Source organism: Mizuhopecten yessoensis, unplaced genomic scaffold, assembly GCF_002113885.1.
Source record: "Mizuhopecten yessoensis strain PY_sf001 unplaced genomic scaffold, ASM211388v2 scaffold9563, whole genome shotgun sequence".
Lineage (NCBI taxonomy): Eukaryota > Metazoa > Mollusca > Bivalvia > Pectinida > Pectinidae > Mizuhopecten > Mizuhopecten yessoensis.
Window position 1 is genome coordinate 43,320 of NW_018408110.1, and position 26,707 is coordinate 70,026.

Genomic DNA, 26,707 nt, shown 5'->3' on the forward strand with positions numbered 1-26,707 from the left:
CCACCCCCACCCCCCCGGATCTGCCACTGGTTGTTGCAAGTTGCTTAGTTATACTAAAAAATACAATTCCATGTCAGAATTACCTCCCTTCAAACACTGACTCATTTATAATCTAATTAAGCAGCCATGAGCAAGCTTGAAAGAAAAGGTAAATACCTCATAAGTGAGGATGCAAACATCAAGCTGGAAATGAATATCAGCAGGGTCCGGTTGCTGAGCTCTAGTTATAGTATCCAGCAAAAAGGTAGATTTGAAATCGTGAACCACTCTACTGAAATGTTTGTGATATGTATCTACACACAATTTACCGTCTAATATTAATCATGTACTTTGTAGTAGATTAATCAGTTTATTAGCCTAACTGATCAATAGTCGACAAAGTTGATTAATCAGATTACCACTAACACAAGCTGCTATCCAACATGGAGATGAAAAACAGGAAGTCAAATATTCACAAAATATTTATCTGTTTAAACATTATCACGATTTGCAGAAAGTGAATTATACTCAATAACCACATATATTTGTTATATTTCAATAAATTGTGCACCAAAATATGATTCCATGCCTATGCTATGTTTGAAAATTTTATAAATTACCTTTTATATTTCAGGGTGCTGTAAGGATTGCCGTGAAAGACTTTGAAAGTCAAAGAGCCAAGTTATATGGTCCTCAAAATCTATGGTATCATGTTGACTGTTTCGTGTCGGAAAGAGAAGACTTGGAATTTACTACAGATAAAAACCCAGATAAGTAAGCACTAAATGTACAGGGTACTCGTGTCACCCAGAGAAGTAATCACTAAATGTACAGGGTACTTATGTCACCCAGAGAAGTAATCACTGAATGTACAGGGTTCTCGTGTCACCCAGAGAAGTAAGCATTAAATGTACAAGGTACTTGTGTCACCCAGAGAAGGAATCACCAAATGTACAGGGTACTCGCGTCACCCAGAGAAGTAATCACCAAATGTACAGGGTACTCGGGTCACCCAGAGAAGTAATCACTATATGTACAGAGTACTTGTGTCACCCCGAGAAGTAATCACTAAATGTACAGGGAACTAGTGTCCCCCAGAGAAGTAATCACTTAATGGACAGGGTACTCGTGTCACCCAGAAAAGTAATCACTAAATGTACAGGGAACTTGTGTCACCCAGAGAAGTAATCACTTAATGGACAGGGTACTCGTGTCACCCAGAGAAGTAATCACCAAATGTACAGGGCACTCGTGTCACCCAGAGAAGTAATCACTTAATGGACAGGGTACTCGTGTCACCCAGAAAAGTAATCACTAAATGTACAGGGAACTTGTGTCACCCAGAGAAGTAAGCATTAAATGTACAGGGTACTTGTGTCACCCAGATAAGTAATCACTAAATGTACAGAGTACTTGTGTCACCCAGAGAAGTAAGCATTAAATGTACAAGGTACTCGTGTCACCCAGAGAAGTAATCACTTAATGTACAAGGTACTCGTGTCACCCAGAGAAGTAATCACTTAATGTACAGGGTACTCATGTCACACTGTTACCAATACAAGGGTTATTATCTATAATAACTGGTTCATTAAATTTTAAAAACTAAAAGGTGGCATATTTGCAGATGCAAAAGATCTTGGTGAAAAACCTGCCAGGAAACAGCATCTAAGCAGTAGATGTATGTCCCTATTTCATTAAAATGGACAGCTTCTGGCTAATTCAATAGTTGGAAGTTCAGATTCATCACAATGAATTAAAACAACTACAGGGTTACTCCAAGCTCTAAAACAAATTTTGTAAGACTTTATTTTTCATTTAGAATGTCTAGCTGACTTTCCCTTTTCAGGTGGCTTCTTAAAATATGTATCAATATAAGAATTAGTAGTTATGCAATGTTAAAATGTATACTGTCTGGATGATTCAGACCTGTTTACATCTACGATTTTAGCGTAGTTTCTACGATTATTGAAGTTAAATTACGCTCTACACTTTGGAGAGTAGTTTCTATGCTTTCTACCAAAAAAATCCAACATAATGCCATTGCGGTTTTGTCGTCCTTTGTTGTGTTCTGTATCAAACGCACCCTGTAAACCACAGTCATACAGATGCTAATCACAATTTTTATGAACATTACAAACACCAAAGTGATCCCGTATTCATCTTGTAGTTTATAGCCGATAATCGCAGAGTGGTTTCAAATGGACATCCCTCTAATGGTTAATGAAGGTTCCCGACGCGTTCCAAATATTGGGAAACGGTGACAGCCATTTTGACATGAGCAGATGATGCTGAAATGAAAATACCAACAAGATGTTCCGCCAAGTAATAAAAAGGTGGCGACCCAGAGGTACCAATTATCCTACACGGAAAAATTTGAACTGCCTACAGCCCTCCAGGAAGGGCGACACGTTCGTTTGTGCATTGCACTGTCTGCCGATCAGACTTCTCCTGCAATATGGCAGTAATATATGGCGCCCCCTCCCACACCTCCCCTGCCTCACCGCTACACTGCTCACATGCTGGCGCAGCATGCTGGATACTATACTTTGCTACGTCAAACTACACTTTAATTTCTCTCTGATAGATAATGGTGTAAACAGGTCAGCATGATTGATTTCAGCGACATCTTTTTTCAAACAGGTAATAATGGTGTCCAGATAATTCATAATAAAAAATCCTCATAGTAAGAATTTCTGATATATACGAGACATAATCATAATATTATCATACTGACAACGTTGCTTCCGACCCAATTATTTTAATTTTGTATAATAAATATACCTTCCTTTTCCTAGAATTAAAGGTTTCAATCGGTTAAAGAAAGAAGATCAAGAGGAATTATTTACGAAGCTGGGAAAAGGTGAAAAAATGTGAGTTAGTAACATTATTGTCACAAGGTATATGGTATGGATTGTTGACATTCTGTTTTCATGTTTGGCTGTATTCTAGATCGCCTATTCAGATGTCTGTATTCTGATTTATTCAGACACTTGCTTTATAGTGAAGGTAAATATGAGCTATAGATCACAATAAGCTTCCCCTGACTTTCTTTTTATTTGAAATTAAATGGAAACAGTAGTCCTCAAATTTAATGAGATTAAGACTCATTTTAGACTCATTTTGATGACAATTACTAATTCATGTAATGTTGAATTGAAATTTTCAAGTGTTGTCATATATACATGTAACTACTCTTCACTGTTATGGATAAGTCACAAATTTGCAAAGTTAAACCTATGGAGAGTTTTGCATTTCAGTTATCAATAAACTCTGTAGGTGTATAATGTGAATATTTATCTGTAATTTTCTGATACAGTAAGAAGCGAAAAGGAGATGCAAAGGGAGATGCTGGCGGCAAAAAGGCAAAGAAAGAAGAAACAGAGGAGGAAAAACAGCTTCGGGTATGTGCAAGACACTTCAATACCAATATATAATACTAGTTCTGTTGAGGGTCAGTATCCCAGTGAAAAAATACTCTTTCATGCCCAGGGGAGTAGGATAGGGAAATTCCACCTGATGGGTTTTGCCAAATTTGAAAATCAGGAGGTTGGAATTTCCCTATCTTATGCCCTTGGGCATAAAATAGTATTTTTCTCTCATTCCAACTATCAAAATAAGCTCAGAAACCATGAAAATGTGTTTGGACAGGCTACCATTTTGAAAATATAGACTTTCCCACAGCTTTTTGGACGAAAACGAAACAGTCGGTCAGATTAAGCATACTCTATTTGTAAGCAAATTTTGCGCAGAAGAATTAATCTCCCACCTATTTAACGTGAGCGGTAAATATATTGATTATGAAACAGAGAATATCCTGATGTCACATCATTGTTGAGCCTTTGTGATGTCACGTCACGTAAAATGGGGTGTAGGATTGAAATTTTGTACACCCCTTTCTTAGCCTCAATAGGTCTGTCTTACACACAGGGAAATGAGAGAAAAAGCCATCCTACATGGCTGTATACTTTTCCTACTGATTTTTATAACTCATGTTGTTCAACTTTTCCTCTCCCAAATTATACTTGCATGGTGTTTGAGATTTTATTGACGGTATGCGATAGATCTTCAAAAGTTGTGACACCCTAGTGTTGTTCAAGTGGATAAATAAAGTGTGACAAAAAAATAAAGCTGTTTTTAGTGCTACAGGCATGATTATTAGAAGCAGCAAATTGAACACTTTTAATTTACTGCACAATCTGGCGTTAAAGCTACACAAAATCCAATATCTATGCAGTATTGAAATATTGACAATTTTCTACTCTTCCATGCCTTTAATGAATTAAAAATGTTGGTAAATAGTAATTCTTTGAAATTCTTTGTTAATCTTTACAGGAACAAAGTCAGCTTATTTGGAAGAACAGAGACCTTCTATCAAAGAGTGTATCAAACAACGCCATCAAAGTCATGTTACAACTAAATAATCAGGAACTACCAACCGGTGAAAGTAGAGTAAGTTATAGTACAACTTAATGACCAAGGACTTCCCACAGACGAAAGTGGAGTAAGTTATGTTACAGCTAAATAATCAGGAACTACCCACAGACAAAAGTGGCGTAAGTTATGTTACAACTAAATAATCAGGAACTACCAACCAGTGAAAGTAGAGTAAGTTATAGTACCACTTAATGATCAAGAACTTCCCACAGACGAAAGTGGAGTAAGGTATGTTACAGCTAAATAATCAGGAACTACCCACAGACAAAAGCGGAGTAAGTTATGTTACAACTAACTAATCAGGAACTACCAACCGGTGAAAGTCGAGTAAGTTATAGTACAACTTAATGATCAAGGACTTCCCACGGACGAAAGTGGAGTAAGTTATGTTACAGCTAAATAATCAGGAACTACCAACCGGTGAAAGTAGAGCAGGTTATAGTACAACTTAATGATCACGAACTTCCCACAGACGAAAGTGGTGTAAGTTATGTTACAGCTAAATAATCAAGAACTTCCCACAGACGAAAGAGGAGTAAGTTATGTTACAGCTAAATAATAAGGAACTACCAACCGGTGAAAGTCGCGTAAGTTATAGTACAACTTAATGATCACGAACTTCCCACAGACGAAAGTGGTGTAAGTTATGTTACAGCTAAATAATCAAGAACTTCCCACAGACGAAAGAGGAGTAAGTTATGTTACAGCTAAATAATCAAGAACTTCCCACAGACGAAAGAGGAGTAAGTTATGTTACAGCTAAATAATCAGGAACTACCAACCGGTGAAAGTAGAGCAGGTTATAGTACAACTTAATGATCAAGGACTTCCCACGGACGAAAGTGGAGTAAGTTATGTTACAGCTAAATAATCAGGAACTACCCGCAAACAAAAGTGGAGTAAGTTATGTTACAGCTAAATAATCAGGAACTACCCACAGACGAAAGTCAAGATGTTATGCGTTTCTTGGAGGAAATATTTTGGCTTCTCTGCCCTGCCAATTTCCAAACTGACAAATGTTTGCAGGTGCAAATCTCTTATATGATGTAATAAAGGAGAGAAGAGCCAACACCGTTCCAATTTAGGTAGGGTCCTTAAGTAGTGTGCTTGCTGGAAAATGGATACCAATCAGTATGCAGGGTGTCCACTCAATCTTATATGATGTATATGTTTTGTTTGTGTATGTTAATGTTGTTTTTAGGTCATCCGAGCTTTGCTCAAGTGACTTATTCTGATCACTTTCCATCCGTCGTGCGTAAACTTTTTACATTTTCAACTTCTTCTCAAGAACCAGTGGATGAAATTTTTTCAAACTTGATCAGAATCATCCTTGGTACAGTAAATGAGGCTACAAAATTGTAAAATTGGGATTCCTACCTCGACCCCTGGGGCCAGGGTGGGGCCCCAGAGGGAAAATTAACCAATATTTCAAAAATCTTCTTCTCCAGACTCTGAGGTACTACAGTCATTCTCTCTGCATGGATGGAAAGATCATCAGGGGCTTTATTTAAATTGTAAATTTCAGGACCCCTGAGCCATCCATTCCCCCTTGGGGAGGGGGTAAAGTTTACTATAGTTTATATAGTGAAATATCATTTTTGGGTATATTTTATCCATTTTCATCAGACAATTATTCAAACTTGGTCAGAATCATCTGTGGTGGATGAGGGTATTACATTGTAAAATTTGAATTCCTGCCCCATCCCCAGGGGCTGGGGCACATTTACCAATATTTTAAAATTCTTATTCTTTGATGACATGGCAAGTATTGTATTTCACTTAGTTTACATGCTGATTTCCACATCACATCTAAACAATAAAATAAAGCTTCCAGTACCTATGATATTACTCAGGTGACCGCTAAGGCCCTTGGGCCTCTTGTTACATTATGTAGCTGCCATACTGATGATGATGTGGTATATAATTATGTATATATTATATAGCTCCTTGATGCCTGTGCTGATGCTTTGGTGTTTGGAGCTCTTGAAAAATGTCCAGAGTGCAAGAAGGGACAGCTTGTTTACTCGTAAGTTCTTTACCTGTCCGGAATAATAAATTGTTCTGGGGAAATTGAAAAAATAACTGTATCAGGGAATACCAAAGCTAGCCTTAAACCCACTTACAGATTTATAGACGACTTTTATGTATTCTATAATGCATCTGTATGTTTTGAAAATGTTGATCTGGCGAATCTCATTTCGTTATGGAAGTGAGATAGTATTGAGATGGATAGTAATACATCTGTAACACATCTCCCAGCCAGAGAAAGGCACCCGCTATTCAGGAAAGCGGTCGCTAGACAACATTTTAAGAAGAAAAATATTTTCCATCTGTGCTTATTATGTCTATTGAAAACTTGAACAATGAAAACAAATTCTTCCTTCTCAGAGCTGTTGGGTACAAATGTTCAGGGGACATGACCGAATGGACCAAATGTATGTATATCACAAAGACGCCCAAAAGGAAGACCTTCAAAATTCCCAAGGAGTACCATGATGTCCCATACCTGTGAGTACATACTGGTCATAGTTCTATGAATGCCACTGCTTGCTTGGTTATGACATCATATCTATGATAAGATAGAATACCATTGACCCTTAACATTATATTTTCTAAAATATTAACATATTATTAAATGGTAATAAAAACTTGCAGCATTATTCTGTTTGTATTCATGCACTATTGATTAATGCAAACTGTTTTACCAAATGGTGGAGCAGTCAATTTTACAGGGAAAATGTTTTGATGGTTATCATTTCCATTAAGTGACGAATATCGATTGAAAACCATTCAGGAATTTTTGCCTAACTTTGAATATGAAGTCATGACATAATTTGTCCTAGATTACTCTAACCATGTGATGTTATGACCTGATCATTTTCCTATTGGAAAATATTTATGTTTATTAGTTCTCGCTGTTGTTTTGGTATTTTGAGTTTGATTGTGACTATTTTCAATAGCCGTGCAAGAGTTACATCCCTTTCACTTTAGCCGTTTTGCAACAATATATGAAAAATATACTGAATTGATTTGTAAACACTAGCAGACATTTGGCTTAATTTGTTCATTAGTTTAGTGTAGGGATATGATCAACACTGTTAAAAGCTTGAAATTGTGTCAAATTTGGTGGGGACATTTTTTTATACATTCTAACATTTGGTTAAAAAATAGATATCAGTTAGGTGAAAGACTTGGTCCACTTAAAGGACTCGCAACAAAATCAACCAATCAGTATGGTACCCATTAGAAAATAATGTATTTATAATGGTATTAATTAAAATAGTTGATGTGTGAAGGTATATCAACACGAAGATTGATTTTATCAGGCTATAACTATCTGTATATAACATAGTGTTAGTTTGTAATTGTTACTGGTCATGACTGCCGATAGATGTATCATTGTTAGTTGTTACTGTTTGAATACAGGGAAAACACAAAGCTGCATTACTCTTTAAGTAGTCAAACACCGATAAGTTATACTTGTCTGAGATTCGTAAATGAAATGTATTTAATAGTGTTATGTGAATATATATATATGGTATGTTAAAATAATGATATATATTTTTTTCCAGAAAAAGTTTCAAGTTTCAGAAAAGAGAACGATTATTTAATTCTGCTGCAGTAGCAAGCTCTCTTGAGGGTTCCATGGATACAATGGATTCTGGAGCTGGGTCAGTAAATACGTAAATAATAAGCAGCTGATTGCTAAATCTGAAGTTCTTCTAGAAACATTATCTAGACAAATCAATGTAAACAAAAAAGTGTAAAATTGGAAGGGCCTGACTCTGTGTAGTCTGATTGTCAAATGTTCAAACCAACAGGTCAAACTCGACCGACCCTATGCTGAAAACAAACATTTAGTATGATAACAACAAGTTTTGTTCCTGGTTTGAGTTTGGTGGACATTGGTCAATGTTAAATGATCAAACATCCCCAAAGATAATTACAGCATAGTATTTTTAAAATTTTTCTACACATCAGAGTTTGGTGGTATTCAATCCATGTTAAATGGTCAAACACAACCACTTTTGATGATTTAGTTTATGCACGTATTTTCACCATAGTAACATGACATTCTAAACTGATCACTGATTAGTAGTTATCGGTCAAGGCAAGACTCAAACGTCACATGTGACCTCTTTGGTGGGAGTGTGTCTTTGTGATTCCATGTTCACTTGATCTTTATCATGTTATTGTTTCAGGCCATCTTCATCCACACAATCATTGGAGGGAATGAAGTTTGTTATAACAGGAAAAACGGCAAAACCTAAAGAGGAGCTTGCTCGGGAGATCACTCGACTAGGAGGATTTGTTGTAGATAAAGTATCATCTGATGTGGCAGCTTGTATTACTACAAAGAGTAAGTGTAGACCAGGATGGACTAGTGTAAGTGTACACCAGGATGGACTAGTGTAAGTGTACACCAGGATGGACTAGTGTAAGTGTAAACTATAACAGACTAGTGTAAGTGTAGACCAGGATAGACTAGTGTAAGTGTAGACCAGGATTGACTAGTGTAAGTGTAGACTATAACAGGCTAGTGTTAGTGTAGACCAGGATGGACTAGGGTAAGTGTACACCAGGATGGACTAGTGTAAGTGTATACCAGGATGGACTAGTGTTAGTTTAGACCAGGATGGACTAGTGTTAGTGTGGACCAGGATGGACTAGTGTAAGTGTATACCAGGATGGACTAGTGTTAGTTTAGACCAGGATGGACTAGTGTTAGTGTGGACCAGGATGGACTAGTGTAAGTGTACACCAGGATGGACTAGGGTAAGTGTACACCAGGATGGACTAGGGTAAGTGTAGACTATAACAGACTAGTGTTAGGGTAGACCAGGATGGACTAGTGTAATTGTAGACCAGGAAGGACTAGTGTAAGTGTAGACTATAACAGCCTAGTGTTAGTGTAGACCAGGATGGACTAGTGTTAGTGTAGACCAGGATGGTCTAGTGTTAGTGTAGACCAGGATGGTCTAGTGTTAGTGTAGACCAGGATGGAATAGTGTAAGTGTAGACTATAACAGACGAGTGTAAGTGTAGACCAGGATGGACTATTGTAAGTGTAGACTATAACAGACTAATGGAAGGGTAGACCAGGATGGACTAGTGTTAGTGTGGACCAGGATGGACTAGTGTAAGTGTACACCAGGATGGACTAGTGTAAGTGTACACCAGGATGGACTAGTGTAAGTGTACACCAGGATGGACTAGTGTAAGTGTAGCCCAGGATGGACTAGTGTAAGTGAAGACTATAACAGACTAGTGTAAGTGTAGACTATAACAGCCTAGTGTTAGTGTAGACCAGGATGAACTAGTGTAAGTGTAGACTATAACAGACTAGTGTTAGGGTAGACCAGGATGGACTAGTGTTAGTGTAGACTATAACAGACTAGTGTAAGGGGAGACTATAACAGACTAGTGTTAGCGTAGACCAGGATGAACTAGTGTAAGTGTAGACTATAACAGCCTAGTGTTAGTGTAGACCAGGATGAACTAGTGTAAGTGTAGACTATAACAGGAAAAACGGCAAAACCTAAAAAGGAGCTTGCTCGGGAGATCACTCGACTCGGAGGATTTGTTGTAGATAAAGTATCATCTTATGTGGCAGCTTGTATTACTACAAAGAGTAAGTGTAGACCAGGACAGACTAGTGTTAGTGTAGACCAGGATGGTCTAGTGTTAGTGTAGACCAGGATGGAATAGTGTAAGTGTAGACTATAACAGAGTAGTGTAAGTGTAGACCAGGATGGACTATTGTAAGTGTAGACTATAACAGACTAGCGTTAGTGTAGACCAGGATGGACTAGTATAAGTGTAGACCAGGATGGACTAGCGTTAGTGTAGACCAGGATGGACTAGTTTAAGTGTAGACCAGGATGGACTAGTATAAGTGTAGACCAGGATGGACTAGGGTAAGTGTAGACTATAACAGACTAGTGTAAGGGGAGACTATAACAGACTAGTGTTAGCGTAGACCAGGATGAACTAGTGTAAGTGTAGACTATAACAGCCTAGTGTTAGTGTAGACCAGGATGGACTAGTGTTAGGGGAGACCAGGACGGACTAGGATAAGTGTAGACCAGGATGGACTAGTGTTAGTGAAGACCAGGATGGACTAGTGTAAGTGTACACCAGGATGGACTAGGGTAAGTGTACACCAGGATGGACTAGGGTAAGTGTACACCAGGATGGACTAGTGTAAGTGTATACCAGGATGGACTAGTGTTAGTTTAGACCAGGATGGACTAGTGTAAGTGAAGACTATAACAGACTAGTGTAAGTGTAGACCAAGATGGACTAGGGAAAGTGTAGACCAGGATGGACTAGTGTAGGAGTAAAATATAACAGACTAGTGTTAATGTAGACCAGGATGGACTAGTGTAAGTGCAGACCAGGATGGACTAGTGTAAGTGTAAACTATAACAGACTAGTGTAAGTGTAGACGAGGATGGACTAGTGTAAGTGTAGACCAGGAAGGACTAGTGTAAGTGTAGACCAGGATTGACTAGTGTAAGTGTGGACTATACCAGACTAGTGTAAGTGTAGACCAGGATTGACTAGTGTAAGTGTAGACTACGACCGACTAGAGCAAGTATAGACTACGACAGACTAAAGTAAGTGTAGACTACGACCGACTAGAGCAAGTATAGACTACGACCGACTAGTGCAAGTGTAGACCAGGATGGACTAGGGTAAGTGTACACCAGGATGGACTAGGGTAAGTGTACACCAGGATGGACTAGGGTAAGTGTAGACTATAACAGACTAGGGTAAGTGTAGACCAGGATGAACTAGTGTAAGTGTAGACTATAACAGAGTAGTGTAAGTGTAGACCAGGATGGACTATTGTAAGTGTAGACTATAACAGACTAATGGAAGGGTAGACCAGGATGGACTAGTGTAATTGTAGACCAGGAAGGACTAGTGTAAGGGTAGACCAGGATGGACTAGGGTAAGTGTAGACTATAACAGACTAGGGTAAGTGTAGACCAGGATTGACTAGTGTAAGTGTAGACTACGACCGACTAGAGCAAGTATAGACTACGACAGACTAAAGTAAGTGTAGACTACGACCGACTAGAGCAAGTATAGACTACGACAGACTAAAGTAAGTGTAGACTACGACCGACTAGAGCAAGTATAGACTACGACAGACTAAAGTAAGTGTAGACTACGACCGACTAGAGCAAGTATAGACTACGACAGACTAAAGTAAGTGTAGACTACGACCGACTAGAGCAAGTATAGACTACGACAGACTAAAGTAAGTGTAGACTACGACCGACTAGAGCAAGTATAGACTACGACAGACTAAAGTAAGTGTAGACTACGACCGACTAGAGCAAGTATAGACTACGACAGACTAAAGTAAGTGTAGACTACGACCGACTAGAGCAAGTATAGACTACGACAGACTAGCGTAAGTGTAGACCAGGATGGACTAGCGTTAGTGTAGACCAGGATGGACTAGGGTAAGTGTAGACCAGGACGCACTAGAGTAAGTGTAGCCTACGACAGACTAGAGTAAGTGAAGACTACGACAGATTAAGTACTGTAGACCAGGATGAACTTGAGTAAGAGTAGACTAGGGCAGACTAGTACAAATTTAGTAAATGTATATATTTATTTTTTGCGTAATTCAGCCAAGGATTTTACCTAAAATACAATTATTTGGTTTGCATATTTACTAAATGAAAATCCTGAAAGTATGATTAAAAGTCAGCAGGCAGATATTTGTTATTTGAAAGAAATTGATAAATGCATACTGGTACAAAAATGTCTGGTAATCTGGTAAAGTGTACTTTATGCTTTGTAGAGGAGGTAGACAAAAAGTCGAGGACAATAAAAGACGCTGAAAAGGCTGACATCCACGTGGTGGACGAGGGATTCCTGGAAAGTGTACAGAAAGGTGGCGCTTTACTCATGATCCAGAGTCACTCGCTAGCCACATGGGGTGCAGACGTAGGTCATATATTTGATTTATTTTGTCAAATAAAGATAAGTATTTAAAATCTTTGACCCAAATGCCTTCCCTCTATAACCTTTCAGGCATATATATTCTAACCTGTTTAATTTGTACCCTATTAAGAAAATGTTCTTCTCAAAAACTGAATGAGATTTACATTAAATAAGTGTTCATTATTATATATATATATTTTTTTTATAATTAAAAGGAGTTTATATCGAAATTTATATGAAATATTAAATTGTAAAAATCATGAATTGAACTCGCAAAGATATCAAATGTTTAATTAAAAAAATCATAGCTTTGTGAAAAGTTTTCTAGTCTTAATTTTTGCTACATTTTAGCCAACATTGCGTGTCAGCTTGCCATCTTCAAGTAAGAGTGGTGGAAAGAAGAGCAGCAAGAGTTTAGGTGCTTACAAAGCTGCCGCAGGTAGGACCAAAAACCATGTGGAAAATCATAAATTTGTGTTTATGTATTCAGTTTCAATTAGAAAAAACAAATTCTAGAGAAGTAAAGACCGTCATCTGTAGAATAGTGTGTTATTAACTTGAGTGAGTTCAGGGTTCTTCCAAGAATTTTTTTAAGCTGATATTCTTCATTTTCAATAGACGTTCGAAGTGGACATGACGCTTTAGCACGATCAACATTAACATATATATGGAGGGTGTCATTGATTTTTGTGTCTTTAAATAAGGACTTTTATACCAAACTTTTGTCGAATTTTAAAAGCAAATTAAACAATGAAAAAAAATGTTCCTTAAATTATGTATAGATTTTTAGCAATGAATTGTCTAAATATTCTAGAGAACACTGGAGTCAATGAGTTGGGAGGTGGCGGTGGGTGAATGAGCAATCAGTGAGTTAGTGTGCTTTATGGAAGTACCTTCAGATACACAGTACTGTCATGCTTGACCTTGCTGTCACTCAGACTTCCTAGATCAATATGCCTTCTGATGACTGCAATGTATCGAGAAAACCTTGCAGACAGATACGAGGCGGACAACTCAAAAATAGTAGATTCTATACTGAACATGAAATCCATGATGCTGAATTAAGTGAAGCCATTTCATTGTTGACATGCATGGATCCTGGAGATGTTTTGATACTGGACTTGATATGTTTCTGCTCCTTAGAGTGACGTGGTGTTTTTCCAAAAAGAAACCTGTAAATTATTAGAATAGTGGTAGACTTGTTACCTCATTCACCCCTAAAGTCACATTTGAACCTGATCAAATCAAAGACTGGGCAAGTCCAGTTTTATTATGAAGGGGTGAATGAGTTAATAATGACACGATTGGAGAAGTAGGCAACAATTTAATCGTCGGTAATACTGTAGTTATACGCAGTTATGAGATTATGGTAATTGCATGCTTTTTAACAATGGTATTAAACTCAAAACACAAGTTACAGGTTTTAGTGTATATCAGGTAGCATATCTACATCATAATTTGTTTGTCTATAATTTAACATACTTGAAAGAGCTAATTAAGTAAGGCAATATTCCAAACATAAGAAAATAATCTGAGAATCAAGTTCATTGTTAATTCTGTTTTTGTATATTTTGAATTCGAAAAGCTTTTTCAAGAAAGATTTTATATGCTTATAATTGTCTTGGTTTCAGAGAAGATGTACACAAAGAGTGTCCCCAAAACCATGAAGATGACGGTGAAGGGTGGTGCTGCTGTAGACCCGGACTCAGGTGAGTCGTCCCTATATTAAGGTTAGGGTTGCTCTAGACAAAGACTCCGGTGAATCATTCTTTTATTAAGTTTAAGGTTGCTGTAGTCCCAGATTTGGATGAGTTATTCCTATATTAAGGTTAAGGTTGCTGTAGTCCCAGACTCAGATAAGTTATTCCTATATTAAGGTTAAGGTTGCTGTAGTCCCAGACTCTGACAAGTCTTTCCTATATTAAGGTTAGGGTTGCTGTAGTCCCATACTCAGATGAGTTATTCCTATATTAAGGTTAAGGTTGCTGTAGTCCCAGACTCAGATAAATTATTCCTATATTATTTTTGACTGTAATCGTAAAGGATAAGCTGTTGTTGACTGGTGACTCTTAAGTCATTTCCTTATAAACCGTGTGACAGTGGATGGGAAGAGTGGCTGCAGACCTTGAGTCTGAAAAATCAATCAAGGTTTGTGCATGTGGATAAGGATGAAAATATATCGACATGAGGCCAAATAAAATTAATTACTTGGTTCTCAGGCCAATTTTTTTCAAAATAGATGCGGCAGGGCGGTATTTTTTTTTCATTTTACATGGCAAAAACGAGATGGCGTTTTTTTTTTATTGTGTAGTTTGTAAAACGTTCATTGTGGACATAACCTTGTCTTTTTATAGTTGTGTAGAGACCTGTCATAGAGCAAGCCTACGAAAATCCCCCCACGATGTTCCAGACAAGAATCACGAACCCCCCCATTCCTTATTTGTACCGAAATGAGCGCCATTTGTACACAAGACTAATAAGTCATAATCATTTTAACGCTTGCCTGTATCTCAATCCTTACCTTTATTCAAACGTTTTCAGGACTTGGGTGACTAATGAGTAAAAACGACATGCGGACCAATTTTCCGGATTTTTTTTATTACTTTCACGATAAAATCGGCAATGCACACAGTGCCATGAAATGGGCGCGGGCCTGACAACCAAGTAATTTTTTTGGCCTAAGATATGTTCCTGCAGCAGTAAAACGTACATAGTGCTTTGCCTTTACAGTCTACCTGTTGTGTTATTACGTCTAATGTATTCACTTGACTGTGCCCCTCTCTACGGTGTATATTTGACTATCCCTCCACTTTACCTTTTGTATTTATAGGACTGGAGGATGCTGCACACACCTTGGAGGACAAGGGCAACATATACAATGCTGTCTTGGGGATGGTAGATGTTGTCAGGGGAACAAATTCTTTTTACAAAATTCAAGCCCTGGAGCATGATGGTGGCAAAAAGTATGTTTCCCAGCTGTAATTTGATGGCATGCATATGTATAGCATACGTTGCCCTGTTTGTCTTCTTTTCGTTTGAAACATGCACTTATCTTTTTTCGTGAATTAATTTAGTAATTTAAGGTTAAGCAGTGTGATATAGGATTTCCAGCTGATTAACTGATTGATGAAGGTTTTCATAGTGGCAGTAGAACTCGGTTCAAAGTTGGTCTTGAGGTCAATACAAAATATATTAAAACATGTTTAGAAAGTACCAGCTTGCTTTTCGCTAGCTGTTGCATATAATTCTGAAGCCATCAGTGTGTCCGAAACAAGGATTTATCCTGAACATCTGACTTTTAAAATTAGAGTTTATGCATATTTCTTGGATCCAACATCAGTCTTTCAATATAGTGTATACGGGAACATTTTCTTCGCACTTTAATTTTTGCTATTTTCACCCTCTGTAATAATGGCGAAATTATCATTACAGTAAAAGATTAGAACAACATAATGTTCAAAGGCCAATATAACAATGAGTGATTTTTTTTTCATGTGAAGGTCGAGGTTTGACAGGGTGAAAGCTTCCCAGTATACAGTATCTTGGCCTTTAAAATATTGTGATGTTTCAAGTGTTTTGAAAAGTTTAGTTGTTGGCGATATAAACAGGAAAATACTTAAATTAAAAACAAACATTGGTATTATATAAGATAATGACAAGAAATGCACATGACAATATGAGATATATGTACACAGTTGATTGTTTATTCTAGGTGGTGGTTGTTCCGATCTTGGGGAAGAGTGGGAACAACAATCGGGAGCAATAAGCTGGAAAAGTTCAGTTCTCGAGAAGCAGTCATTAACGCCATGCAATCCTTATATCTGGAAAAAACTGGCAATCAGTGGGATGACAGAAAAAACTTTGTAAAGCAGGCCAACAGGTTCTACCCTCTGGATATTGATTATGGTCAAGTAGGTATATGAGGAGTACATTTCTTTTTAGCGCACCTATTCAAAGAGAGGGGATAGGCTGCTAAAGTCACTCCAGTGTCGATGACCTTGTCTGTGTTCTACAAATATAAATTTGGTGCACGTGCTGAAATTTAGGATAAGATTTGATGCTTATGTGTGGCACTGAGGTTTCATACTGGTCCAAAATTGATACAATACAAAGAGGAAAGAGAGGGCCACATTGGTCGAGCGGTTCAGGCTTGTGACCGTCGGTCTATGATCACTAGCCCTCCATCTCTGGGTTTGCGGGTTGGAGGCCTTTGTGGTGCAGAAGCCAGGTACAGGCTACAGGTCGCTGATCTTTCTCTGTGCACTCTGGTTTGCCTCCATCCCCAAAACCTGGCATGTCCTTAAAGGACCATAGATGTTAATAGGACCTAAAATGCAAACAAACTAATAAAAAAGAACAGAAAATTGGTTGAAACTATTGCATAAGTGAGCAATACTGGCACTCTGTGCTTTTTGTATTGATATTCTTTAAATCGGAGCTATATTCTGTTTACCTGCATATTACAACTTCATACTTATATTAAAACTGCATTCAGTATTTCATATCTGTCTTAAGCTATTACAAAAAATCGTTCTTAGGTTTCGCTCGCATGTGTTCTTAAAGAACTGAATCGAATGAAGTCAAAAGAATGTTTCTTTGATAATATTTTTTTCTTCTAAATCTCTGTAAGAAGATTTTGTCTCGACACATGCTGATCAGCAGGATGATTGCTTTATAGATGTTTATAACACCAAATTTTGTGAGGGTAATTTTGTTGATTGGTGATGGTAAGCCACCTTTCATGGTAGTTACTTATACATGGCAAAAGTATTTACTGAGTGTTTTAATTTCCCATCAAGTCATTTTATGGACAGTTTAGCAAAATTAAATACCAAGTTCATTGTAACAGAATGAAAAACCCAGTTTATAAAAATGATAATAATAAACTTTATTTATTGAGGATAAAATACATGTTTAGCCAAAGGCTAATCTTCCACATGATCCTCTTGTTTATAACAAGTTTATAAGAATAAAAAGAAATACCAGGTGCAGAATAGAGAATTAAAATTACTTGTATGTCAAAGAAAAATGAAACACTAAATATCTAAAAAGTCATTTGTCAGTGTTGTGCCTCTGACAATTGTGACCTCTGACTGTTGTACGATTGAGTTCGGTATAAAGTGAGGTTTTGTGTATTTGTTGTGTAGGAGGATGAAGCTGTAGTGACCACACTCAAGGCAGGTGGAACAAGATCGAAGCTTCCCAAGCCAGTTCAGGATCTTATCTGTATGATATTTGATGTGGAAAGTATGAAGAAAGCCATGTTGGAGTTTGAGGTTTGTAAAATGGATTCTTAAACATGTGAAATATAGAAGCCCTGTCTTGAACATCTTATTCCTTCAAAGGGTGTCAATATTGAAGTTATTAACAAGTGTAAAGTGTGCATGTATGTTAAGAAATCGAAAATTTGTTAACGACAGCAATAACTGTTTACTAATTTCAGATTGATTTGAAAAAGATGCCACTTGGGAAGTTATCGCAGAAACAAATACAGTCTGCTTATACTGTGCTGTCTGAGCTAACAACGGTAAGTTACTTTACTCTCTGAGCTAACAACGGTAAGTTATTTCACTGCCCAAGCTAACAACGGTAAGGTATTTTTGAGCTCTGTGTGTAGAGTATTCCTATTTGGTGATTAGCTTGCTGAGATAAAAGGCTTTTATCTTGACCCAATTGAAAGTTAAAGGAGTCGAATGTGTTGAAAATGTAAAACAATATCTTCAAAGGTGTTGTTTTTATGTTGTTTACTCTAAATAAGGTCTGAGTCAACCACCTTGATCTCAAACTAGTGGAAATATGTCCATCTTTTCTAGTTCAGATAGAAACAGCAATAACGGTTTAATGGGCCTCTTGTTATAAGTTGCCACTATGTTCATGTTCTGGATGAATGTAACAGTGTAACAAGAACATTATTTTTGCTCATCTGTTGTATGGTAAAGGTTTGAACTGTTTTATCTGCTCTTTGATAGCTGATCACGACTGGCGGCACTCAGACCCAGTTCCTGGACGCTACAAACAGATTTTACACGCTGCTACCTCACGACTTTGGAATGAAGAAGCCGCCATTGATTAACTCCTTAGAGGTTATAAAGGTGAGCTCAATATGGTATACATATAGGATCTTAGAGGTTATAAAGGTGAGCTCAATATGGTATACATATAGGATCTTAGAGGTTATAAAGGTGAGCTCAATATGGTATACATATAGGATCTTAGAGGTTATAAAGGTGAGCTCAATATGGTATACATATAGGATCTTAGAGGTTATAAAGGTGAGCTCAATATGGTATACATATAGGATCTTAGAGGTTATAAAGGTGAGCTCAATATGGTATACATATAGGATCTTACAGGAGTTTCCATTATACATGAGATTTATGAAACAAGTCGTAGAATTTTCAAATGCTAAAATGAAAAATTTGTGACGAGTTTCATAGAGTGTAAGATCGTATCTATCACAATCAAGATTTGTGGCATTTATTCGTGTAAAACGACAATTTTCATGCAACCTTGAAATGTAAAAAGCTTCCATTTTGACTCCTGTGTGTAAGTCTATGACTTCATGTACTTGTCCTAGCCGTGACATCACAATTGAAACAATTGAAACTTACAACCAATCACAGGGCTGATAGGTCATATTATATGGGTTAATACGCAGAAGAATATGACATGGGTATGGTATATTCACTGGATAACACAGTACATTATGTGATCAAAAGGTTTATCTCAAAAAGGGTTTGCATTTCATTGTGTTAATATAAAGGGTATGATATGTGGAAAAGACTTCAAAAAGAAAGCAGTAAGTCCAAATATAGGTTTGCACTCCATTCGTCCTTCCATCCAAGAAGTTTGTCCAGGGCATATCTTTACTATTTCACCTGGAGTAACCAGATTTGGTGTACTAGGACATCTTGGGATGGGGAGTGCAGAGTGCAAGAATTAGGTCACTGTGACCTCTAACTTTGACCTTTACTTTTGAAAAAGTTTGTCCAGGGCATATCTTCTATTCTGTTTCACCTGGAGTAACCAGATCAGGTGAACAAGGACAATTTGGGAGTGCTGAGTGCAAGAATTAGGTCACTGTGACCTATGACTTGACCTTTGACCTTTTCTTTTGAAAAAGTTTATCCGGGGCATATCTTCTATACTTTTTCACCTGGAGTAACCAGATTTGGTGTACAAGGACATTTTGGGATGGCAGAATGTAAGAATCAGGTCACTGACCTATGACTTGACCTTTGACCTTTACTTTTGCAACAGTTTGTTAGGGATATATTTTCTATACTTTTTCACCTTGAGTAAATATAACAAGATTTGGTGTACAAGGACATCTTGGGATGGCGAGTGCAAGAAGTAGGTCACTATGACCTCACCGTGACCTATGCTTTGAACAGTAGTTACATCCTGACATAAGTGTACTGTTTGTTAAATATAGAAATCATTACCGGTGGGGACTATGGATTGCCTTGCAATACTTTGCTTTGTTTTTATAGCCTCCATTTTCTTGCATCTAACTAAATGTGAAAAGGGTTCAATGTAATCATTTGTATTGCTGAGTACAATACCGTTAAAACCTGTATGAGAAAAAAGATGATTGACAAAATATTACAGCCTGCTATGTTTAGGATATGATGTTTCATTTGAATGTTTCAAGAGAGATGTTTTGCTATAGAAGTTTGGATCCTTTGTTCTTAATGTACACTGTAAACAATTATCGTAGGCAAAGACAGAAATGATCAACAACCTACTGGAAATAGAAGTGGCCTACAGCATGCTGAAGGGAGGCGATACTGGGGAAGATCCCATTGATGCTCACTACAGGAAGCTGAACACTGAAATCGAGGTATTAATCGGAGTGAAGGTCTTTCACTAGTACTCTACAACAGAAATGGTTTATACTTACTTTGCAAAAAAAATAAAATGTTTAATGACAATTAACTTAATAGTCATTGATGTATTTTACTATTAGCATAGGACATATAGTTGCTTGTTCAAATGTTTCTGAAAGCAACAAAAGAAATTGATACCACATATTTTGTTGTTATTTACAAGACATCTGACATAAAATTCTTCAAAACTGTCCTCATTTCTTCAAGCATTTTATCATTTTGCTTCCTTTTTTTTTGATAACAAAATTATATATATTTATCATTTAAATATTTTTAGCACTTGGATCTTGCATCTGAGGAGAGCCAGAGGTTGTTAGATTATGTGAAGAACACTCACGCTGCAACACATAACCAGTATGATTTGGAGGTGTTGGACGTAAGTTGTCTCCACCATCAGAGTACCATTGCTTCACCCCTAAGGTCCAATCCTGTGTTCCAGGAAGCACAGCTGCTATTTGTATCATAATGCAACAAGATTCATTTTCTTATTGTTAGAAATAAAATCCATGATAAAAAACTTTTACATTAATAATTTAACAGTAAGGGTGTGATCGTATAACAAATATTATGGTCTGAAATTATTGTGGACTTTCAATGATTAGTTTGATTTACTAACAGAATGATGAGACACTGTTTAAGATCAAAATAATTGATCAGCAGGTGTTTTCATTAATTTCTCCTTAGCTACGATACATTTTTATATAATTTGATCAGAAAAGATTGCCAATTCAATTATTTTGCCTTTTTGACATAGTCATAGTTTAGCATTATGTTAAAAGCTTGCAACTTTCTACAGATCTTTCAAGTCATTCGAGATGGAGAGAAGTCGAGATATTCACCGTTCACAGACCTTCCTAACCGCCAGCTGTTGTGGCATGGTTCCCGCACTACCAACTACGCTGGTATCCTTTCTCAAGGTCTGAGGATTGCCCCGCCAGAGGCTCCTGTGGTAGGTGAAAATAAATACTATTACCTTCTGAATTAGAAATATTTACCAAAACATTAAATCAAAACATTGGCATCAGGAAATCTAATCAAACTTAGCTCTGAATTCTCTGTCACAACTGAAGACTTGAGTTGGGATACTTGGCCACAGCTGAGGCTGAGCTTAGAATATTGAGCCACACCTAAGACTCCAATAAGTATACATAGTTACAGCTATAGATCAGACAAAGCTCAGGGCCCATATTCATGAAGCCATTCTCATGCTCAAGCATGGATTTTGTGCTCAAGCCTTATTTCTTGTTCTGGTTATAACTCAATAAATAATCTTACTTTGTCAATGATTTGGAAACATTTTGAAGAGACTTAAAGCCAAATACTGCTTTCAATATTTACATTTGACTTTTTAGGTCTCTCTACCAAATTATTGATAACTTGTTTTTATTAATTCATCACTGAAGCAAGAAATTCGGCCTGAGCACAGACTCTGTGTTTGAGCATGATAATGGTTTTATGAATATGGGCCCAGAGGTCCTGTCAGATAGCTTAAGAATAGTTTTATATCCTTTATAAAAATTGTGAATCGTATGCAGGTGCACGTGTGGTAAGTTATTCTGAGGTTATAGAATTTTCATGTCATCTCTTACTTTGAAATATTACTTGAGGGTAGAATTTCTCCGACGATGTCTATACAAGCCTCCTTTACTGGTATGAAGCAAGATGTATAGGAAATATGGCATCAGTCATTTCATTCAATTTTAACATTTCGATGACATCATATCTACCCTACTTCCTTGGGTAAAAAATAATCCTCTGGAATAATAAGTTTTCCCTGTTTATAAAAATGAGAACTATATGCATCCTAGAAAAATACCATGAATGAATAAAGAATGACTGATAACACAATGCGTTTTCTGTGAATTTTGATAACACAAGTATTTTGTGAATTTTGATAACACACAAGTATTTTGTGAATTTTGATAACACACAAGTATTTTGTGAATTTTGATAACACACAAGTATTTTGTGAATTTTGATAACACACAAGTATTTTCTGAATTTTAGACTGGCTACATGTTTGGTAAAGGTGTGTATTTTGCGGACATGGTATCAAAAAGTGCCAACTATTGCCGAACGTCGAAGAATGATCCAGTTGGTGTGCTGCTCCTGTGTGAGGTTGCCCTTGGAAATATGTAAGTATTTGTTCATAGTATTTCTGAAATTGTCAACAAGTGAAAAAACCTTCCTATTGTAGCGTACTGTTGCAAACCAACAGTACCTGACAGCTTGTTTGTAATATGTATTTTGATTGTTAACCCTTTCACCACTGGACCGTAAGGAACTCATCCTCAATACAGTCATGGTAGAGTCTACTAAAGTTACTTAGAGGTGAAAGGGTTAATACAACCCCAAGTGAGGTGGTCCCATCCGAACGTATGGCCGCTACAACACTCAAGTATATCTATACAGACATGTAATATAAAACGTTAAATCCAAGCATATCAAAATCTGTGACGTGACCTATCATTGTCAATATTGTATTTTCATGATAGGAAACAGGTTCTGCTGACTACTATTGTAAACTTGAAGACGTTATTGTCATTTTCCCGTAACCATGACAACAGAGCAAAAGTCTGAATATACAATTCATCAAGTAAGAAGAAGACAGACGGACAGTTCATAAAATATGGTTTCAGCTATTCATTAGAACTTGACTTTGAGTGACAGAGATACTTAAATTATATTGAAGAAATTAAAATCAATGACTGTATACTTGGCAAAAATCACTTCATCACTATCAGAGTGAGAGGACGTTTTATTAATTATGTCAGAGATTTCTCCCTGGTATGTGGTTTTAAGAAACAGCATTGGAAAGATTTGAAATGTTTCATTGGATTTTGTTGTTTGTAAGATATCAAAACCCAGTTGGTTTTCTCTGTTAACTAGGTACGAGAGGTATGGAGCAGATTACATTGACAAGCTACCTAAAGGGAAACACAGCTGCAAAGGTAAGGACTTCAATTATAGGTCTTCTTACTTTAATATGTTAAAATTTATACATTAACTTGGTTACAGATGTGATCATAATGATTTCCATTTACATTACACATTCTATTTCATAGCATCACACATTTAATATTCTTTAATATAAGAAACCTGTAATATTCTCAGTCACTACATGTTCTATGTCACAGCAAAACACATTCACCATCACTACATAACACATTCTTGGTCACTACAAAACACATTCTACATCACTACATAACACATTCTAGGTCACTACAAAACACATTCAACATCACTACATAACACATTCTTGGTCACTACAAAACACATTCTACATCACTACATAACACATTCTAGGTCACTACAAAACACATTCACCATCACTACATAACACATTATATGTCGCAGCAAAACACATTCTACATCACTACATAACACATTCTACATCACTACATATAGCATTCACCATCACTACATAACACATTCTTGGTCACTACAAAACACATTCTACATCACAACATATAGCATTCACCATCACTACATAACACATTCTTGGTCACTACAAAACACATTCTACATCACTACATAACACATTCTACATCACTACATAACACATTCTACATCACAACATATAACATTCACCATCACTACATAACACATTCTAGGTCACAACACATTATATGTCACTACATAACACATTCTACATCACAACATAACACATTCTACATCACTTCATAACACATTCTACATCACTACATAACACATTCTACATCACTACATATTACATTCTACCACACTTCATAAAACATTCTACATCACTACATATTACATTTTTCGTCTCTACAAAACACAATTCACATCTACATTAAACATTCTACAAAACAATTCTTGATGGGTACATAACAAATTATATATTACAGGTATTGGTATGACTTGCCCAGACCCGTCGGGATCTTATACCCTTCCAGATGGATCGGTGATTCCCATGGGTAAGGGTGTTTCCTCCACCCAGGGGAGGTCCAGTCTCCTGTACAATGAGTATCCTTTTGTGTTTGTGTTCAGCCCAGTAGTGTTTACACCAGTGCTATTAATCGTTTGTGTGTAATAAAGGAGGAATTGCCGGGGAATATAGGGGAAGGGTGGTAGAGAGAAATGAAGGGAAGAGGGGTAGAGATAAATGAAAGGAGAGATGGTAGAGATAAATGAAGGGAAGGATATGGTAGAGATAAATCAAGGGAGGGATATGGAAGAGAGAAATGAAGGGAGGAGTGGTAGAGATAAATCAAGGGAGGGATGGTAGAGATAAATGAAGGGAGGAGTGATAGAGATAAATGAAGAGGGACGGTAGAGATAAATGAAGGGAGGGATGGTAGAGAGAAATGAAGGGAGGGATATGGTAGAGAGAAATGAAGGAAGGAGTGGTAGAGGAAAAATAATGGGAGGGGTGGTAGAGGGAAATGGAAGGAGGGGTGATAGAGGTAAAATAATGGGAGTGGTGATAGAGGGAAATGAAAGGAGGGGTAATAGAGGGAAATGAAGGGAGGGGTAATAGAGGGAAATGAAGGGAAGGGTAATAGAGGGAAATGAAGGTAAGGGTGGTAGAGTGAAAATAATGGGAGGGTTGATAGAGTGAAAATAATGGGAGGGGTGATAGAGTGAAAATAATGGGAGGGGTGATAGAAGAAAATTAATAGGAGGGGTGGTAGTGGAAAATGAAGGGAGGGGTGATAGAGGGAAATGAAGGGAGGGGTGATAGAGGGAAAATAATGGGAGGGGGAGGGGAAAAAGGGGAGGGTAAATGAGGAAAATGAGGGAATTTCCGAAGGGGTGGTAGAGAGAATAATTTAACAGAAAAGTTAAAAGTATGGCCTCAAATTTGCTGGTGTTGCTCCCCAAGCTTAAGATTAATGAAGATTCTGATATATTGTGTTTTTTTGGTTGATGTTGCAGTTTAAATATATCCTTAACTTGTTGTTTAGATTCATTGTCTATGATGTGGCACAGATCAACATGAAGTACCTCCTCAAGGTCAACTTCAAACATAAATGGTAATCACAGAGAGGAAACCTCCCAAATCCCTCTAATAAGCCTGCACAACAACAAAGTCTCGACGTTAAGTGGACTGGGAAATACAAGGCATATTTGTAACATTATACAACAGAATCTTTGTAATCTCTGTCTTATTTTGGTATTGAGAGACAATTCCTGAAATACTATGATAGTACTTTTACTGTAGTGATTCTTGTACAAAATTGAGAGCTTCATTAATGGTGAAATTCTGTCCAGATGCTGTTTTCATTCTGAAGATGAGGCATCTCTCTAGAGACACAGAACAAATCTCGGAACTGTCACACTGTTGAGCAAACAGAATGTGTTGCATTGAACAAACAATGTGTTGCATTGAACAAACATAATGTGTTTCATTGAACAAACATAATGTGTTGCATTGAACAAACATTAACAAACATAATGTGTTGCATTGAACAAACAGAATGTGTTGCATTGAGCAAACACAATGTGTTGCAAACCTATAGGAACTGTCGAGATGTGGAACATTTATGAATATGCTGAGCTGTAGAGCAAATCTAGAAGCTGCATGAAATCTACTTTAAGAAGACCATGACACGGTGACCAAGCAGCCCTTGAAGGGTTTAGGTATTGATGCTGTGCTATTATTACACATTAAATCTAGTTCTGTGTAAGTCGACAGAATATGATGTCATGTTTTACTGTTACTTCATCTGTTGTTGTCCATTCGTTGTTTTCGTCATATTTGAAATTTAGTGATTTTCTTTTGGAACATCTTCAATAAGTATATCTGTTACTGGTGGATGTCAAGTTAGTGCTTTGTTGGTGTTTTTGTTTCATGTTTAGATATCAGTTGTATACGCAACAGTGTAAAAGGTTTTACCTAGTCTTGAAGTATTACCATGAAAGTGGTATTGGAATTTGAAGTGAATGACAAAGTCTTTGTTCATAAACTGTATTTTTTAAGGTTGTGTGATTATGTGAACTTTAACTGAATTATCAGTTTGAAGTGAACATCAGTTTATTTTCAACTAACTTTTTCTATACATTTATATGAACTCCTTTATGTAAAGTCTCTTTAAGATCTGGTTGTAAATGAAAGATTGATCATGGAGTAAAGTATCAATAATAATAGTTACTGAATTATGGAACCTTTCGTTTAAGTACCTATACCAACAGATCTATTGATAACAAATATATTAATAAATGATTATGATGTATTGAGTGTTTTTGTTATGCATTGATTTTTCATATATATATACATACAGATAATACAACACAGATGGAATGAATTTTGTAGAAAAAATGTGGTGTATGGAGGGAGTGTCTCACCGTCGCTACTTTGGGGTTTGAGTCCAGCTCCCAGCTTCTATACTAGTGTGACAAAGGTAAATCAACTTGTGTGTTTAGGACAAAGTCTGATTTGGGGTTTGAGTCCAGCTCCCAGCTTCTATACTAGTGTG

The 26,707-nt window shown here is 36.9% G+C and overlaps 1 protein-coding gene across 2 annotated transcripts in view; it reads left to right on the plus strand.

Moving 5' to 3' along the window:
• LOC110458404 (poly [ADP-ribose] polymerase 1-like) overlaps window positions 1–26,463 on the plus strand; it is a 30,296-nt gene extending 3,833 nt beyond the window's left edge. For both annotated transcript variants that reach the window (XM_021510085.1, XM_021510086.1), the window contains exons 5-27: window positions 614–753; window positions 2,775–2,849; window positions 3,296–3,380; window positions 4,312–4,428; window positions 6,357–6,439; window positions 6,802–6,921; window positions 7,986–8,084; window positions 8,616–8,773; window positions 12,236–12,381; window positions 12,730–12,817; window positions 14,010–14,087; window positions 15,209–15,341; window positions 16,091–16,289; window positions 17,526–17,654; window positions 17,822–17,905; window positions 18,348–18,470; window positions 20,099–20,221; window positions 20,545–20,643; window positions 21,064–21,216; window positions 22,275–22,402; window positions 23,157–23,218; window positions 24,137–24,254; window positions 25,196–26,463. In XM_021510085.1, coding sequence (XP_021365760.1) covers window positions 614–753; window positions 2,775–2,849; window positions 3,296–3,380; window positions 4,312–4,428; window positions 6,357–6,439; window positions 6,802–6,921; window positions 7,986–8,084; window positions 8,616–8,773; window positions 12,236–12,381; window positions 12,730–12,817; window positions 14,010–14,087; window positions 15,209–15,341; window positions 16,091–16,289; window positions 17,526–17,654; window positions 17,822–17,905; window positions 18,348–18,470; window positions 20,099–20,221; window positions 20,545–20,643; window positions 21,064–21,216; window positions 22,275–22,402; window positions 23,157–23,218; window positions 24,137–24,254; window positions 25,196–25,268 — 2,613 coding nt within the window. In that variant the 3' untranslated portion in view covers window positions 25,269–26,463. The remainder of the gene's footprint in view (window positions 1–613; window positions 754–2,774; window positions 2,850–3,295; window positions 3,381–4,311; window positions 4,429–6,356; window positions 6,440–6,801; window positions 6,922–7,985; window positions 8,085–8,615; window positions 8,774–12,235; window positions 12,382–12,729; window positions 12,818–14,009; window positions 14,088–15,208; window positions 15,342–16,090; window positions 16,290–17,525; window positions 17,655–17,821; window positions 17,906–18,347; window positions 18,471–20,098; window positions 20,222–20,544; window positions 20,644–21,063; window positions 21,217–22,274; window positions 22,403–23,156; window positions 23,219–24,136; window positions 24,255–25,195) is intronic.
• Window positions 26,464–26,707: the final 244 nt, after the last annotated feature.